Raw genomic sequence first — 17,660 nt, forward strand, 5'->3', positions numbered from 1 at the left:
CAGCAGGAGAGATTATTCTGCTACTGAGTAAAGTAAATGTTTCAATGCCACTATGAACGTTATTTCTGGTGTCAACTGTAACGTAGCTCAATACACTAAAACCTTCAGTTTCATTTAACTGAACCACAGAACCTCATGAGCGGAGACACAGAGCGACCTCACACCGCCACGTCCTTTTCATTGGTTTAATCGATCGTATTTACAAACAGTCTGAAGTGCAGTAAATCTAAAATATAATCCGTTATCTACTGTACATTGCATTTTGGTTTGCAAATCGTTTACAGAAGTATGAAACTACTGCTGTAAAAGAACAATTTCTTAAAAATCAAGAAAAACAAAAAAAGACCACAGTTATCATGAAACAGAATGAAGAGAAACCAAACCTTTCAATGACCCCGGGGACCTTTGTGCTTTGTGCACCTCTTTTTGTCATGTCACATTTATTCAGGTTCATCCACTGGTCGTCGTGCCACCAATGCAGACGGCTCTTACACAGATCGGATGTCATGGGGGGGGGGGGGATGAAACAAACCAAAACCTATGGTCTGGAGTGCAAAACGACGCGTTTGGCCGAGTACTGAAGCCCACCATTTACATTTTTATACACCTATGCACATTATTCCTTCTATATATCTTGTGTTCTTTTCATATTGTGTTTTTCCTTTGTACATCCCATCGGGTTTATGCTCCGAAACTTCTCCCTTCACACAACAACCTACCCTCATACTGCGAAGCAAATGTGTCATAGATTTAACATCGGCATGGTTACAGATAATTTAGATACATTTCCCGTTGTTCAGAATCTCCACGAACGTAAATCAGGTGTACAAAAATACATCGGAGTGTATGGATTCTAATCCACGAGTCCTTCAGGTTATAAGTCAGCCTTACATATACATGTCCCTTTATAATTGAGAAATGAAAACGTGACAGATATTGTTTGAACGTATAGTGCTGGGAGAATTGAAGAGGTGACAACGGGCAGGTTTGCAGACGCTTGCATGAGTTGTGAAATTACTGTGAAAACAGTTGAACCTTTTTCTTGTGCCCAGTGTGGATTGTGTTTTTTTTTTTTTTTTTTTCTTCCAGAAAGCAATACATTTCTCGATCAAAATTACTATTTTCTAATCCTTAAGTAATCTCCTCAAATACCGTTACTGCATTCTCAAAGTTTTTGGTAAGCGCAGCTAGATTGACAGCCCACTCTGATGACGATCTATAAGGACCGACGTGAGAAATAACCACTGAGAGAAAAAGGAGGGGGTTTATTTGGTAGCTGTTAAAATTTGGATCGGAAATCTGTGACGCTGACACAGTTTACTGCGCGTCTGTCTCCATCACAGCGCGGAAACAAGCAAACCGAGTCCTCGCACCGAGACCTTTCTTCACACGGGACGTATGTGGGACTACATATCTCGTATTCATTTACAGCGATCGAAATGTAAAAAGACCTGCATTGGAGTGAATAACTCTAGTACTATGTGTGTCCAGCTGTGGCCCCGGTGATCACTGGGCCCACAGTGAATGGAGAAAGAGGCCCTTCAAAGCCCTATTGGGTTCAATATGACAAGATACAGATAACAGGCGCGCGAGTGAGACGCCCGCACACTGATCTGCACACACAGGCACGCTCTGTCTGGTGTGTGCACATGCGCGCGCACACACACAAGTTTAAATTGCTTGTAGGCATGCTTGCACGCACGTATGCATGTGCATACAAGGACACATACTCACAGAGAAAAAAACTTATCGATTCTACCGAGGGGTCTCTCCTGAAACGTTGTATGTTCACCGATGCAGAGAAATCAGAGTTACAGAGTCTTGACCTCGGAGAAGGCTTCCTCTGGCTTCAGTTAGTCCCCACAGCCAGCAGGTCCGGTCCAGCTCAGCCCAGAGGAGTGGTCGAATCAACTTAAGGCAGGTTAGGTGGTAGCTATGTGGCAGGGTTGCAGAGTCCATTCACTCATCCATTCATCAATTTCTTTTCCATCCAATTGAAAACTATTTACTAATCACTTATTAGCCCATTAGAGTTCCCCTCAATAGGGCTTGGTCCACTCAGTATTCGGAGGGCTCCTGGGACTGTAGTTTCCCATTAAGGATGAGGAACTGGACGCAGCAGAGTGTCCCTCCCAGAATACGGCGTCACTGGGCTTGGGGGGACTGGGGAAGGACCTCGAGCTCTCGTCGAGGGAGGCCTGGTTCAGGGGAGGCGGGGGCAGGACGACCGAGCAGGCGTTGCTCCCAATCAGAGCCTCTCCCGAGCAGCTCTGGGAGGGCCAGGGCCCGTTGTACCAGCAGTCCTCCTTCAGGCTGTCCGGCAGCAGGGTGCCCGACGGGCCGCCGACAGGGGGGCAGGGGCGTCCGGAGCACGAGGGGAGTGGGGGCGCACTGGGGGGACGGGGCACCGACGCCCGAGGAACCAGGTGGTTGTTCTTCTCCACGTCGTCCAGACACTGTATGGGAACCGTCGAGGCAGCTGGACAGAAAGTGATGGGAGGCAGAGAAGGAAAGGGACCGAATCAAGGATAGAGGAAGGAAAGATGAGAGTGAAACGAAATCAACAGTCAGATGTGGTGGTTTGAACAGTTGCAAACATTGTTAGTCTGATGAGAACATGTTACCAGGCTGTGAACAGATGGATTTTGGTCATTTCAGCAATGGGAGCTGCAACTCAGTAACATTTTCATTTTCTTTCTAGTAATAACAAAAGAATTTGACTATTGTCTCTTTGGCTACAGATTACTACACACATTTAGCACTTATATGACTATCAACTGGACAGAGTACTGGAAACAGTAAATTAATTTACGCTCAGTCAGATTAAGTTTAATCACATGTCGCCTGATTCAATCGGGAGACTGTATGACTGAGATAATAGCAAATTTTACAAATGGAAAAAAAAGAAAACGTTTTTCAATATCTGTCTCAGTAAAGTAAGACTTTAAAAAAAAAATATTTGGCATTTAGTTCAATTTGAGTGCATTAAAACTGAAATGGATTCATAATTAGTTGTTATATTGGTAATTGGCGTAACCTTTTTAACTCAATTCAAGAACTTGATGTCAGAAATTTATATCATCATTTCCACCAACATTTAATTTTGTATAAGGTGGTCAAAAATGTGTATTAAAAGGTTTTTTTTTGGTTTGACAACATCATTTTTGTCTTTCAAATTCAGTATAAATGAAGCCGCCTACTCTTTCCTCTGACAGATAAAACACTTTCTGTACATATTCAGAACTGGTCAAAAGTTTTGGAACATTCCCATTTTCCCAGATGATTTTTTATAATAATTTGAATTAAAAGATATATGTATATATATATATATAAAGAAATCATATAAAGAATCATAAATCACATGGAAACTTGTGACTCAGCAGCTGAACACGCTTGACACGTTCTCTCTGTACTGGAAATCAAACATTAGTCAGAAAGAAGGTGCCAACACTGTTGCAGAAGTTTGCAGGATGTGTTGCACATGTAGATTAATTTGTTTTCACTTGAAGTGAGGAGACTGAGCTCCCCTTCACTCACGTGAAGTCACCGACTTGTTCTTTCCTCCTCATGTTTTGGCTCTTTATATTTTTCTTGATCACTTTACCTTTGTGCTTCGTCAGATTATTCTCTGGACTGGAACTGTGGAGATTTCAATAAAAAACTGGCCAAATAGGGTGTTGAGGAACTTTTTGACTGGGGTTTTTGTCTGTATTTAAAGGTGAATTAACTTGAGATCTTTAAAGAGATAAAAATCTAAGGTGCATTTAACAAAGCCTTTTGATTCCTGACAATAGTGTAAAAGCAGAGCAGTGAGGTAAAATCTCACACACTCACTCACTCACACACTCTCTCTCTCTCACACACACACACACACACACACACACACACACACACACACACACACACACACACACACACACACACACACACACACACACACACACACACACACACACACACACACACACACACACACACACACACACACACACACACACACACACACACACACACTTGAATGCCATCAAATAAAAATGTTTCACTCCACCCATCCATCCGTGAGAGGGTCTCCTGAGTCTAGCATTTGAATAAAAGTGATTCCAAAGGGGGAACATTAGAAGAATACAAATGCACAATACGACTGAATAAATACGCAGCTCCCTCTCTCCGCCACTCCCGCTTCCCCTTATTCCTCTCCATCGGTCTCATCAGAGTTACAGGATTACCCTCTTATTCACTGGAATAAATACGCCAAGATTTATTTTCTTGCCGTATTTCGTTCTAATTTTCACCTCCTGGTCTCTCCTCCCTCCTCCGAGAATCGGCAACGGAGGTAATCTGTTCCAGGGTAGAAGACATCAGCACAGAGGGAGGGGAGAGGACGGACGGGCCATCTCATGATGTCCTTTATCGCCGAGTGTTTGAGCACTGACATAATATCTTATTGCACCCTTAAAGAAATTGTAACGACGAGCAGCAGGAGAAATCTTCTCAGTAAGAAGTACTTCTTTTACAAAAGCCTTCTCTGAAGTGAAGAGAGGCCGTGGTAGTGACTCGCTCTTTTCAGTTGAAGTTTGCCACATTGGCTCATGTCTAGAGAAGCAAGGCTTGAATCCATAAACGTGAAACTACCGGACGCCCCGAGTTAAAGAGACACATATTCCGATGTCAGATTGATTCAAATGTGTCAACAATTGTTGCTGTATTCATTCCAGCTCGTCACGTTGACCATAGGGGCTACATCTGTGTTTTGCCCTGAAAAGTCGAGCAACACTCATATAAAGGTGTGGATGAGTAACTATGTTCTTCAACAGAAAATGATGCCGCGTCACCTGAGCTCCGACGGTGAAAGGCATGGCTTGTTTTTCACATTGGTCTGGAAGAAAATCAGAAACCTAAACAAAGATTTCAAGGCCGCACTCGCTGTGTGTGAGTGGGTGACCTGTGAAAAATGACTATAGGGGGATATGTAGGGGGATACGGCATGCTCCCCCATGCTGCGCAGTGCGTCTCGGAGCTGAGGAGCTGTGAAAAGGCCGCAGGGGAGCCGGTGGGCTGTCACATGTACCGACACAAACACAATAGTCTCCCTGTGTCTTTCCTCACCTTGTCTTGTCTCGGCGAACAGGGGCCTGAGTTTCCTGATCAGGCCCGTTTGGTGCTTCAGCTCTGAACGGAGACGAGTGACCTCGCAGTGCAAATCCTGGCACATCTGCTGCATGCCCCGCTCACTACGGATCAGGAGGATATTTGAATTCAAACATTAGGGTTTTTAAGCATTTCTGCTTTTCTACACAGCCTGCGTCGTTATAAGCAAGGGCTCATGAAGCTGTTTGGCATATTGCAGCTCATAGTTGCCATCAACGCAGCCTTTAATACAGAAGAAAGGTTCAAGTTCACCTGTTTGCTGAGATTCAAAGACGTAACACTGTCACATAAGGAGTGAATTTGGTCAAAATTTGCAGGATGTATATTATTAAAGCCTGATCTAATGACCAATTTACTAAAGCTCCTGAAGGGGGATTGTTAATAGAGAGATTTTCTTTGTGATGTTGCTTCATTGACACATTTAACCAAGTCGCTAACTGCGCTCACGTCAAGCCACTGATGCGTTTCACAGGTGTGTCGAGCATATTCACGTGTCAGCATAAGTTCACATTACTGTGGTACATTTAGCCACTTAGCCTTGGAAGAAAAATCCCCGTCCACATTAAAAATTTAATGTTATGTGCCAATTAAAAATCTAATTTTTCACAGAAATGTGTCAGTTTGTAGGCGTTGCTGAGGCCGGCAAAACACCTACAGACGGTGCTTTCCACACCTGATCCACCTGCCTGACACAACGGAAAGGACGACAAGAAAAATTACGAGAAGGGGGATTTGAGAGACAACTCCTAATGCCCCACAAACAGAATATTACCTATGAAATGTAAGCCCATGCTGATTTAAAGAAGACAGAGGAATAGGTTGGAGGGTGAAATCATATTCTAATAAAACAATTGTTATTATTGTTATAAACATGTCATCATCTTGAGTAGTGGTTGTGCTATGTTGTTGTTTTACTGATTGATTTTTTCTGTGTAATTTCAATAATTGTTGTTTTTTTCCCTTTGTTTTGCTTGATACACTTTTGTCTTTATATTGTTTTAATAATCATATGTACTTGTCAAGTGTTCATCTGACAAAGTTATTTCATTGATTTATTAATTATATATAAGTTACTGTGTATTTACTTCTATGTAGATGCATGTGTCTATTTGTTATTTGCATCGGCCTTCCAGGGACTGCGGATTAAAACTAGTTTGCATGGCTAATAGTCCCTTTTAAATAAAATAAATATAAATATATGGCATTAGAGTTTGTGCACACTGGGAGTGTAAATGATGACTATTTCTCATGGACATAAGTCTCAAGGGTTTTAGTTGGTCTTGATAATGTATCAAGGTTCAGATGCTTCTGTATATCATCAGCTGTTAAGCAGACAAGAGTTCAAATCTATAAAGCTGCACCCTCCTCTAGTGGCCAAAGAGGAGAACTACACCCCATGTTGACTACAGCAGGAGAGGGCAGTAGACTGTATTGGTACATTTACATATTGTGTTGTGCAGAAAAACCCATCAGACCTGTCAAGTTGCTCACATGAAATTAGTTCCAAACATTCTCCTCCTGAATTTTCAGCCACTCCTCAATGATTTTCATACAAACACACTACCTTGCATTGCACTGTGCGTCACAGATCAGGTCCACGTCTGGTCCATTAAGGCCTTGAGGTTCCTCCTAAAAACAGAGAGTAGGCATGTGAAACACAGAGTGGAGGTGTCTGAATTTGTTTTCAAAGTTTGTTTTGCATGTGTCTTTATTATAACAAATATGAAAATTCCTCAGTTCACCTTAAGCCATACTCCCTTTGTGTTTTTCTAATTTAACTAATTTTTCTACTTTTTTCCCAGTGTCACATTGTCTCTCTCTGCCCCCAACACCATTTCCCTCCACTGTTCTCCTCCCTAATTGTTACGCCACTCTCCACGAGGCTACTATTTTTTCCAAGCACTGTTCTCCCCGTTTTTCTTTTTCATAATCCCCTCCTCTCTTGTCTTTACAGCTTGCTCACCCCACTTCTCTCCACCAGTCGGCTGTTTTCCAGTGTCACTCTCTCCAACTCATCCTGTAGTTTGTGCATCTTCAGCTCAGTGCTGACCATGTCCACCTGCCAGTAGTCCTGAGGGCTGTTCAGGCTCTTCATCACTGACCACACACACACAATACAAAATAAGTCGGTGATGTATGAAGACATGTTGAATCGAATTGCTTGTTTTTTTGTAGAACTTTTGAACTCGAAAATGTGGAGTGCTAATGATTTCCATTCAGTACAAAAGACACACCATCATTATCGCTTCAATTAAAGTGACTTTTACACTATAATAATGACAACATCAATTATTCGGTAAGATAAAGGTTAAATATGGATCAATATGATACACAGTTGTGGAAGAAGTAATCAACTCCTTTACGCAAATAAAAGCAGCAAGGCCAGAGTAAAATTTCTCCATTACTAGTAAACGTAAAACTATAGAAATATGATCAACAAAGGGTTATTAAAGTTTCACAAATAAAACAGCCTCTTATGCAAAGGGCCCTTTAAGAGTCAGGCTTATATTACTGGATTGTTTCTATTGACGTAATAATGTGTGAACAGTATTTTAACATTGTAGCTGGTTGAGCTAGAGCTATTTTAACTAATGCCTATACAGCTGGATAGTAAAATCTACAGAAGACTTATTACATGTGGTGATTTTTGCAGAAGAGGCTTAGACTAAGTGCTGCTCAGCTGTTTTCCTTCAATACAAAGCAGACCCATGTGCTCTGCCTGTACCTTGGCTGGTCTCCATCTCTGTCCTCAGCTGAAGCAGTTCCAACTCTTTGGCCTGGAGCTGCTCCGTCAGCAACCGCTCGCCGTCACTCTTCTCCTTTTTCTGACAGAGAAAGGAGAGGAAGGATGATTTCTTTTCCTTCGAATTAAAACTTGTTTTCATGTAGTAGACGGTTTTTGTGTCAGGCTCTAGTGTCAGTGAGAAGCAGGTTCAAATAAATCAGTAGACGCACCAGTTTGTTGAGCTCCAGCTGCAGATCCTCCTTCTCTATATAGATGCCTCGGTAAGCGCTGAAGGCCTTGTTCACGTACTGGGGACCCTCTGACGGAGGTGCATCTGGCCTGAAGAGCTACGGGGAAGACAGAGGAAACACACAGCAGCAGAGAAGAACTGGTATTAATTTCATTTGATTTAAATATCTGTGGTAGGAAGTTACTTTCCTCGCACCACATCCACATTTGAAGGCCCGAAATGCTGCAGCAGATAAAACCAAAAACTGATAAAGATTCAACGCACGTAGAGAAGCTTTTACGTCAACACACTGAGCAGCCATTTCACTTTAGCACACTGTATGAGGACCCTTTCTGTTTCAACAGCTCTCTGCATTGTAATGGATCCTGGGTTTTTTTATATCCAATTTCATGCGCCTTCTCCTCCAGTGTGTAGGGCTCCAACACATGGAGTGTTTCAAGGCCTCCTCTCCGTTTTTTTAGACAGAGCGGATTCATTTCTCATCGTTTTACAGCTTTAACTGTAGGCCAGCAATATTAATGATGCTGCCGCGGAGACTCCCCCAGAGGCAAGTGTTCTGCTGACTTTTTCCAAACTTTCTCTCAGTATTTTGTGCTTGTCCAAACAGTTGTGACATTCTGATGAATGAAAAAACAACAACGCGGTTTTCACTCATCTCCGTCTTCAGCTCAGACTTTCGAAACCCCTGGCTATTAAACCATCTGGATGAGCAGTATGTTATTTGAAAGTATTATCTCCGCCTTCCGTCCATCTTCTCCTCGCCTCTCCCCCGCAATCGCAGCGTCCCAGCCCATTTGCGTCCATACCTTGTCCTCCAGCTGCTTGACCCTCTTCCTCAGCAGGGTGTTCTCGCGCTCCGTGTCTCTCAGCCTCTTCTTGATGTCCTCGTAGGCCGTGACCAGGGCAAAGTGGGAAGCAACGGATTCGTCGCCGGCACACACCGACAAGGGGCTCTCGCCGGCGGCGGTGAAGGCCGTTTCATGTTTGAGGATACAGATGTCATCATCCACTGCCAGTTGGTCCATGCTTGCACAGGCCGACGCTCTGAGCCGACAGAAGACCTGGGGATTGCAAAAGAGTTGGGTTATCAGACTGATGCATTTCTTTCCTTTTTTTTTATTGGGGCGGGAATTATTACAACCAAAAGCTAAATAACGTTTGTTTATTGAACTTGAGTTAGAACCTTCTCTCCTAAAGTATTAGGGCAAAAAAGGGTCTCGGTATTGCTCATGATCTGCACGTTCATTTGGACATCTACTTTTGTTGCGTCCCGACGCTGTAACTTTGCATTGGTTGATGTCACTTGAATTTCCAAAAGGTTGCGGGATGGTCCTCTGTTTTATTTCTCTCACACACACACACACACACACACACACACACACACACACACACACACACACACACACACACACACACACACACCCTTGCTGTACAGGAAATGTAAAGTGCATAACTTCCTGTGAGCAGGAGACATTGTTCAGCTAAACTGAAAGTACCAAATGTAGACCTATTATTGGCTGTAAGGGAGTTCATCAGAAGATCTAGAGTCGACTGGCGACATGGCGACAGTGACTTGGGACGAGGCCACACGAGGAGGAAGTCGGCGTCGCCTCCGTCAAACCAGCCTCATGACAACAACAACAACAACAACAACAACATCTTTCCTGTGCATCAATGACTCCGGCCCCCACCAAAGTAAAGTTGTGCAGCTCATTTGAAGTTTCATAACGTGGCTCAAATACAGGTGATGGCCGGGGTCGAGGTGTGCCAGCCTCCACGTGATGAACTATAAAGAAAGCTGCTGTTTGAATACAAAAGGTGCAGTGTGATTGTGCACAGGTACAGAGGAGACACTGGCCTGCTGACACAGGAAGTGACATGACACACACACACACACACACACACACACACACACACACACACACACAGCCTCCCGGAGCTGCTACTAACGCCGACGGTGATGACGTCAGCGTGCGACGACGCAGCAGACCAAAGTTGGTAGCGCACTTCCAACACGCCACGGACAGAGACCCAAGTGCGAACCTCGTCGCCCGACGCAAGCTGCTCCAAAGCGAAAGTGAACGTTGAGTCTGGACCACGAGACACGGAAGAGCGGCGTCACGTCGGTCCGACTCATCTGGGTGCGGACGTGAAGAGACCAGGCTCCAGGTTCAGCGTGTCGGTGCGGAGAGCAGCCCCCTTCGGTCAGGGGGGGTGGACAGCCGACGTTGTGCCGTTAGCTTCCGCGTGCTGTGTTGACAGGCGACACAACACATCGCGACGGGCGGCTACAGCAGAGTGCACACAATAAAAACAACCAACAGGGAATGACCTCAGCTGGCATAAGATCGACATCGATAGCCGAGTCACAAAAACCAAAACACCACCGATCGATCTGTTGACAGCGATAACAGTTAGCTAGCGCCGAGCTAACGTCTCCCGTGGCTAGGTGAAGCCGAGGCAGTCGATTGTTCTGCCCCCACTGTCGACCCTTCACTCACCGTTTCCGGATGCTCGTGCTTCGGTTAGGTGTCGGCCGACCACGCGGGGATGATCATTTATAGTTGTCGACGAGAGGGGACGTTGTTTCTGTCGCAAACAAACCGAAGAGACGAGAGAGGCTGAAACCCGCACACTCGCACTGTGTCTGAGAAACTGACAGGTGAGGGGAAAACAAAAACTTCCGGGAGTCACTCCGGCAGCTTTGGAGTCCTTTCAAAATAAAAGCCCCGACGCGGCGAGCCGCGACTCGAGGCGTGTGCGCGTGTCTCATGGCTGATGGTGAACCGGATTGTGGAGGATGGGTGAGTCAGAAGATAACTGGATTTAATCTTTTTTACTTTTTTTTATTTGACAAAATTCAAAAGTTGCTGGAAAAAAACACCCCCAGACAAAAGTAGAGATTGTAGTTTTCCGAGTTAACCGCAAAGGGGTCATTTCACCCAGGACACAAGATGACGGGCGGGAGAAGAAGATTTTCCAACAACACACTTTCGGCGCGACAAGTAAGCACGGACACATAATCATATATGATAAAGAAGAAGCAATTAAAAGTATTCACCTTCATGAAAAAACTTTTTCATTTGAACGCATTTAATTACAGGAAAACCTTCCTCTTTTTTTGTAACTTTAATGCTACTGACTACTTTTGCTGAATTAGCCGATGTTCGCTAATGTACTTAAAACAAACTTTTCCTTCTTCTTACATTTCTAAAATATCCCCGTTGATTTATTTCTCACTGGCAGATGATTTAAATATAGTTATTTCAACGACGGAACTCAGTTTTTGGCGGTTTGTTTGTTCTGTTTACATGAGACATTTGTTGACGGTGTTAGCTAGCTAGCTAACTAGCTAGCTAGCCAACCAGCATTAGCCCACCTAGCTAGCTATTTTAAAGAAAGTCATTAAACATCCATCTTTGTTTGTGGGGAGAATCTGTGCCTTGTGTTTTTAAGACTGCAGTTGTCTGAACCCACTTTTTAAGAATCTGCATGTAAATGTGTTTATTTAAAATATACATATAAATTACAGTCCTACTTCGTGATGTGATTTTTTTGGCAAATATGCATTAAAGCTGTTGGTAAAGACAGATCTCCTCATGTAAAGCTACTACTACTGGACTCTGCCATAAGTAAAACTGACGAATATTAGATGATGATGATGATGATGATGATGAGGAGGATAATGATGATGGCAGTGTTTGGAAACCTGCAACTCTTTAACATTTGACCTTTTTTTTGCCAGATTTAACCAAATAGTTATGAGTTTCAGTGACATCATCTGAGCAATTATAAAAGGTAAAGAAAAAGCAGAAAGCAATGTTGAAAATTCAAAATCACAATATTGCTTTATTCAAAGTATCACCAAATGTTTTCTTAAATGTCCCTTATTGGTCGCGTTGAAGTCGGCCATAGGAGTCAAAAGTGTACCGTACAAAACTGGGCGTTTGTATGTGGAAGTGGCTGCACATCGACAACATGGCATCCAAAGACAATCCGGAGCCTCTCATCTTGGCGACTCGTGAATGTAAGTGCAGGGTTCAGAGTTTCCAAACTTCTGAAATATTAATCATCATATATTTTTGGAATGCAACAAGTGGATGTGTAATGTTAGGCTGTAACACCACTCTTGATTTAAAGGTTTAATGGTTAGAGTCAATGATATGAAATTACCTTTTCACCATCATGTGAACAATAGATAAAAATTTCTTCTCTGGAGTTTTAGTTGTGATTTATTGATGTACTTAAACACTACATACATGTCCCATCTTGTAAAACTTGTTTTCTTCCCTAAGAGATTCCTATAAATCCTCATCTTTTGCGTGTTAAATTACCATTGTGTGTTAAATTTAATCCAAACTTTCCAGTATGAAGCAAATTACGATATACATGTGGCATCTTGCCACGACCTGAACTTGTTCATGTTTATATTTTTGCATTTATGATTGCACTTGGTTTGTCAGTGTCCTCTGTTTCCTGGGGCGGAGACGTTTACACACCTGCAGCAATGCTGGAATACTTCAAATGAAAAATTCTTTGGAAAATTTACTGTGCAATTTAGAGGTGGGCACTACGACCAGTTATTTTTTTTTTTTTGCGTCAATTTCATTGCAGTGTTGTCAAAGTCCAAGCTGCTGTTGAGAGACATAGAGGAGCTGCTGGACTCCGACCATAGATGCCGCAGAAGGGTATGTATACTGGCAGGGGAGCGAACACTCAGACAAACCACAGTAGAACCACGTGACTATGACGCTGACCACAGTCATCCCCTCACATTAAACAAGTGGTTTTATTGGTCCAATCGTAACCACACTGCTTTTCAGGGAACTTAGTTGATCACGTGGTCCCATGTGGGTTTTCTTTATTTTTTTCTCTATTCTTCCTTCTTTATTATTTCCCACCAACTGATGCTCGTGGGTACCAGAAAGTTTGTCTATTTATTTATTTTTTACCATCCTTTCTTTGAAGCATATTAATGAGGCATAATGAGGCAGAGGATTGTACATTCACTCAACAAGGAGATCAGAACAAGTGAGGTTACATGCATCCCCATTCAGCTGAGCAGCAACTCGGTTCATTTTGCCTTCTCAGCTTCAAAATGCTAGGCATGTTAAATGCAATTTGAATTTCCATCAAACATTAATTTCAGCTGATACAGAAGGTTCTTAACTATTTTACCATTTAATTGTCTCTGCACTCTAAGCCGAGCCTTTCTGCATCTCTTAAATGGTCTTCCATCAAAGCGATCGAGGGACAAGCGGCCTTAGTTGTTAATCTTCCCGACTGAAAGGGCCAAAAAAATAAATAAAACTTTCTCTCAACCCCTCGGTAGACAGAGAGAAAAAAAATCCAATTTGCTTTACACAAATGCCTTCGGTGCACGGTGATCTGATTTAGGGGCTGTTGTGTCAGACGTTTGACTTACAGCGGCCTTGATAGCCGCGTCGTTTTCATCCACGCTTGTTGTCATATTTTTTTGCATTCTGGCTGTGGCCCAGTTTGTTGATGTTCCCAATGTCAGTCCCACCTACAAAGGCAGTGATAGGTGCAGTTTTCTCCACAGCCGGGAGAACAGCCATTCATGAAAAGGGCTTTGAATCTCTCAACAAAATTTGAGATATAGGTGCTTAGTCAGCCGCATGGAACCAGGCGAGCAAAATACTCCTGCAATTAGCGCGGTAGTGAGGATGCACGCACGCACCCACGCATGCACGCACGCACGCACGCACGCACACACACACACACACACAGTCCTCTTTTAAGTCTTGTATCCAATCTTGTCTCTTATATTCAGTGTTATCTTTATGGTTTTCAACCAGTACATTTTATAACTCGGTAACACATCCTTTTTTTTGATGAAAATATTTATAATTTGAGTGCCAAAATAAAACTTAGAATTACAAGAACTTATATTTAATGTTTCGTCATACTTGCCCTCATCAAGATCCATCATTTTCACTATGCCCTTATATAATCGTGTTTTATAAACCCCATTTCTTTTTTTAGCCGGGCTGAAGAGTTTTTGTGGCGCGAATGACCTTGTGATTATTTTTATGTGCCCCAGCGTACTGTGCACAGCGTGGTCTGGTCTGCATGTTGTTGTTGTTGTTGTTGTTGTGACAGATTCGGCAGGAGTGTGAAGCCAGCATAGAGGAGGACGGGGGGACCTTGATCATCGAGGGCTTCAGGTTTGAGTGTGCGGCGAGCAGGGACGAGCTGAGGAGGCTGACCTCAAAGACTGGTGTCTAGCAGGATGCCAGCACGACACATGAGTGATGGCTTCACCTCGGTGGATTATCACACAAGGTCAACGTTCAAATGACTTGCTGTGGTAACAGTGGCAGGTAGAGAGGCAACAAAGAAAATGATGGGAGGCTAACGATCGACATGTGTAGCTCCTACCAACAGAAAGACAGAGCAGCATGACTCCATGTCATATGGAGGAGAAAGGCCAGTTTTAGATGAATGTTCCAAATGTTTGAGTAATAGTAATAATATAAGATAAGACATTAGAGTTACTAGTCCATTGTTGCTTTATTTTCCAACTGAAAACAGCCAAATGTTTGGCACAATGTTGAAGTTGGAATATGATGTGTTATTGCTACTTTCCTGTAGGAATAGTATAAGTTAGAATTCCATAGTTTAGACTGATGCATTGTTTAGTTCACTCCTTCCTGTAAGTAATTTCCCACAGTGTTGTACACTATGCAGTTGCAGTAGAGTGATATAAACGAACCAGTCGCTCAGTGACGTTCTTTACAGTTTAGCCTGTTTTATTACTTTGAGCCACTGCTTTTTTTTTTAACGATAGTGTTGGTCATGTAAACTTGACACGTCCTTCAGCTTACATCAAAACACTGTCGGTTAGGTGGGGACATGGCTTTCTCTTTGATTACAGAGCTGTTAAACTATTCAGTGTCCTTCCAGTTTGTACCCTACTGTAGATCATCTTGCTCCTTAAAAGAACTTCCCAGCACTCGGATTATAGTCGAGTTACATCGTTCACCAGGCTTTTTAGTGCAGTTGGCTGGAAGAAGAACAGTATCATAAATGAAAATGGCAGTGCTATACATCTATATCTGCGGGTCCGTAAGAAATCTTAAAATCTTGTAATTGAATAACCTTCAGTCAAGACCTTTAGAGTTCATAAATATAGTTTTACTGCACTGGAGGATGATTATGACGGTACAATCTCTCAATCTTGAATATGTTGCTGTTTCTCGGCCCACCACAGGGACGTCGGAAGTGCTGACTATTTAACCGGTTTTACATTAATGACCCACCCTGACTAGACTTGGTTGATAATGAGCCCAACCCGAGACTTTCATTTCAAATATGAAATAATTTGAGAGGTATACAGCTGTTTGGGAAAAATAGAAAGTATGATTTTGATTCAATTCAAGTCAACATACATTAACGTAACATTATGGCGATGATTTTGAATCATCTCTGTTGCTTTGAGATCCCAGTTTGTGTTTCCCTTTCCAGCTGTACGCTTTTGCTGAGGCATTTGATGAGATGAAGTTGAAAATGGCGTAATCTAACCTAGCATCTTTGGTATTTTGCCAATACAAAATGGTTCATATCAAGATGCCATAGTCTGTCACACGTACATAAATAGATCATCAAACCTACCCTTTAAATAAAAAGAGAAATCTTTTTTTCTTTTTACTGGAATGTTTTTTTTCTTTTACTATGTTACATTAACCATAATGGCATCTGTAAACTTGTCTCAACTTGTCTCTCGACTATGCAATCGGCCTGAATTGACTGAAATGAGACTTCATGCTCATGGTTTATAACTGAATTATTAGTAGTATTAGTATTGCACAGACACTATGCCACTGGTGGATGGGTCCATTAGCAGCCTGCATTGTGCTTTCACTAGTTGGTAGTGTGGCAGAAATATGTTTTCCCTTCCCTCAAAGGCGTATTAAAAGTGTTTTTAGTCTATGAAGAAAGAAATGTAGGCTACAAACTAAACGTCTGAGTCAGCTGGACTGATTATGATATATTAACACGATCCTTTCTACTGTCTACTTTTACTTGTATTTCAAATGGTAATTTTGACCTTTTCTGGAGTCACTTGATCTGAGACTAAGTGTAGACTATAGTTTTACTTGAGTAAGGTTTTCAGTGCTTTTGACAGCACTGCACTGATGACTTTATACAGTATTTATGTTGTAAAGACATATGGAAGACAGAAATTATAGTCAGACAAATTTTAGAACAAATTCTTTAAAAAACTAAAAGTGCTGCATTTAATCAGTAAAGATACGTCCAACGTCTGTGGTTCACTCAAGGAATTTTTCATGAATTTAAGATTAATCCATAAACTAAAGGCACCACTTTCATATTCAAATATGGTGATACTGTTACTAATACTGCAAATTCACAATGACAGAATGAAACTGAAGTGATCCCTTAGTGTGCTACATTTTTACCATAACTTTGCCTCAGCAATAATAAATCTAGTGCTTCTGTGAGGAAAAATGAAGTCGCAGCTAACGTTATTTATTCATTCTTGGACTTGGAAAGAAAATGATCAGTGAGATGAACATGTATCAGCTATTTATTTCCTCTGTGAAATCCACTTAAATGTTGAGTTGGTGTATCTGTGCTTTTCGTAGCCTGTTTTCCCCCTAAATAGTGAAACCAAGACATACGGCTCATTCGGTCCCGCCTCGCCACGTCACACCTCCTGTGAAGTGGGAACGCACCCTGCGCGGTCAGGTGCAGAAATGAACAAACGAGATCTGCCCTTAGACGAACAAGTGTCAGAGCATCGATGTGACCAATTAACAAACTCCCAATTAGAATGTCTGTTGAGCGATTAAACCCAGAAATTTACTAAACATTAGCATGCTAAACAGACTGACATAATGTATGCAAATAAGGTGATTATTATGCATGTGCTAGTTCAGTGCCCAAATTAAGTGCTTGTTCCAGAGCACTCGGGATGTTTGCAAGCGTGAGCTCTGTGACAACATGTTACAGGAATAATGGTCACTCGAAAAATCGAATTAGTTTTACGTTTGGCTGCGAGCTGTAGTAGTCACTGGAACGCAAAGACGGCTCGGATTAAATTTAGTCACCGTTCAAAGCGATGGCGAGAAATGTCTAGGAATCGAAGGACGTGTTTAGGAAGAAATGGTTTTGGATTCACAATGTGGGCACACACACTCACGCTGCATACACAAACACGTGCTTCCTGTCATCGAGGCCGAGTGGTAGAAAAGGTGCTATAAAAGCGTTCGGCAGATGCTGAATTAGTAATGACAGAAAGTCGCAGATTGACTTGTGTTGATTGTTGGATGATTTTTTGTCCTAAAGTGCCGCATGAATTATTTATGCCACAGCCCCATGAAGTCAGATGTTGACGGGAAAACACCGGACGGGGGGAAACTTGAGCACTCGCTGTTCGAAATGGTGATGGAAATGATTAATCAGTCGCTCTGTCCTAAATCATTTTTGACAACGTTGGGAATTTGAGCCCTCCAAGGGGCTGCAGTGGCCGCAGATTGACAGCGTTGTGTT

The 17,660-nt window shown here is 42.5% G+C and overlaps 2 protein-coding genes across 6 annotated transcripts in view; one reads left to right on the forward strand and one right to left on the reverse strand.

Annotated features, from left to right (window-relative positions):
• Positions 1-171: 171 nt before the first annotated feature.
• azi2 (5-azacytidine induced 2) lies at positions 172-10,762 on the reverse strand. Its single transcript, XM_035639957.2, has 8 exons — positions 10,625-10,762; positions 8,930-9,184; positions 8,104-8,220; positions 7,874-7,973; positions 7,112-7,245; positions 6,713-6,777; positions 5,107-5,231; positions 172-2,479 (listed from the first exon to the last, which is right to left on the reverse strand). The coding sequence occupies exons 2-8, from the start codon at positions 9,146-9,148 to the stop codon at positions 2,040-2,042; spliced, it is 1,200 nt and encodes a 399-aa protein (XP_035495850.1). The 5' UTR covers positions 9,149-9,184; positions 10,625-10,762; the 3' UTR covers positions 172-2,039.
• Positions 10,763-10,785: 23 nt separating this feature from the next.
• LOC118313562 (RNA-binding motif, single-stranded-interacting protein 3) overlaps positions 10,786-17,660 on the forward strand; it is a 144,028-nt gene continuing 137,153 nt past the window's right edge. The window contains exons 1-5 of one of the 5 annotated variants that reach the window (XM_047336130.1): positions 10,786-10,927; positions 11,070-11,128; positions 11,869-11,921; positions 12,029-12,150; positions 12,738-12,811. In XM_047336130.1, coding sequence (XP_047192086.1) covers positions 12,799-12,811 — 13 coding nt within the window. In that variant the 5' untranslated portion in view covers positions 10,786-10,927; positions 11,070-11,128; positions 11,869-11,921; positions 12,029-12,150; positions 12,738-12,798. The other 4 variants (XM_035639405.2, XM_047327164.1, XM_035639587.2 and 1 more) reach the window with 4 other exon arrangements.

The sequence above is a fragment of the Scophthalmus maximus genome, chromosome 1 (assembly GCF_022379125.1).
Source record: "Scophthalmus maximus strain ysfricsl-2021 chromosome 1, ASM2237912v1, whole genome shotgun sequence".
Classification (NCBI taxonomy): Eukaryota; Metazoa; Chordata; class Actinopteri; order Pleuronectiformes; family Scophthalmidae; genus Scophthalmus; species Scophthalmus maximus.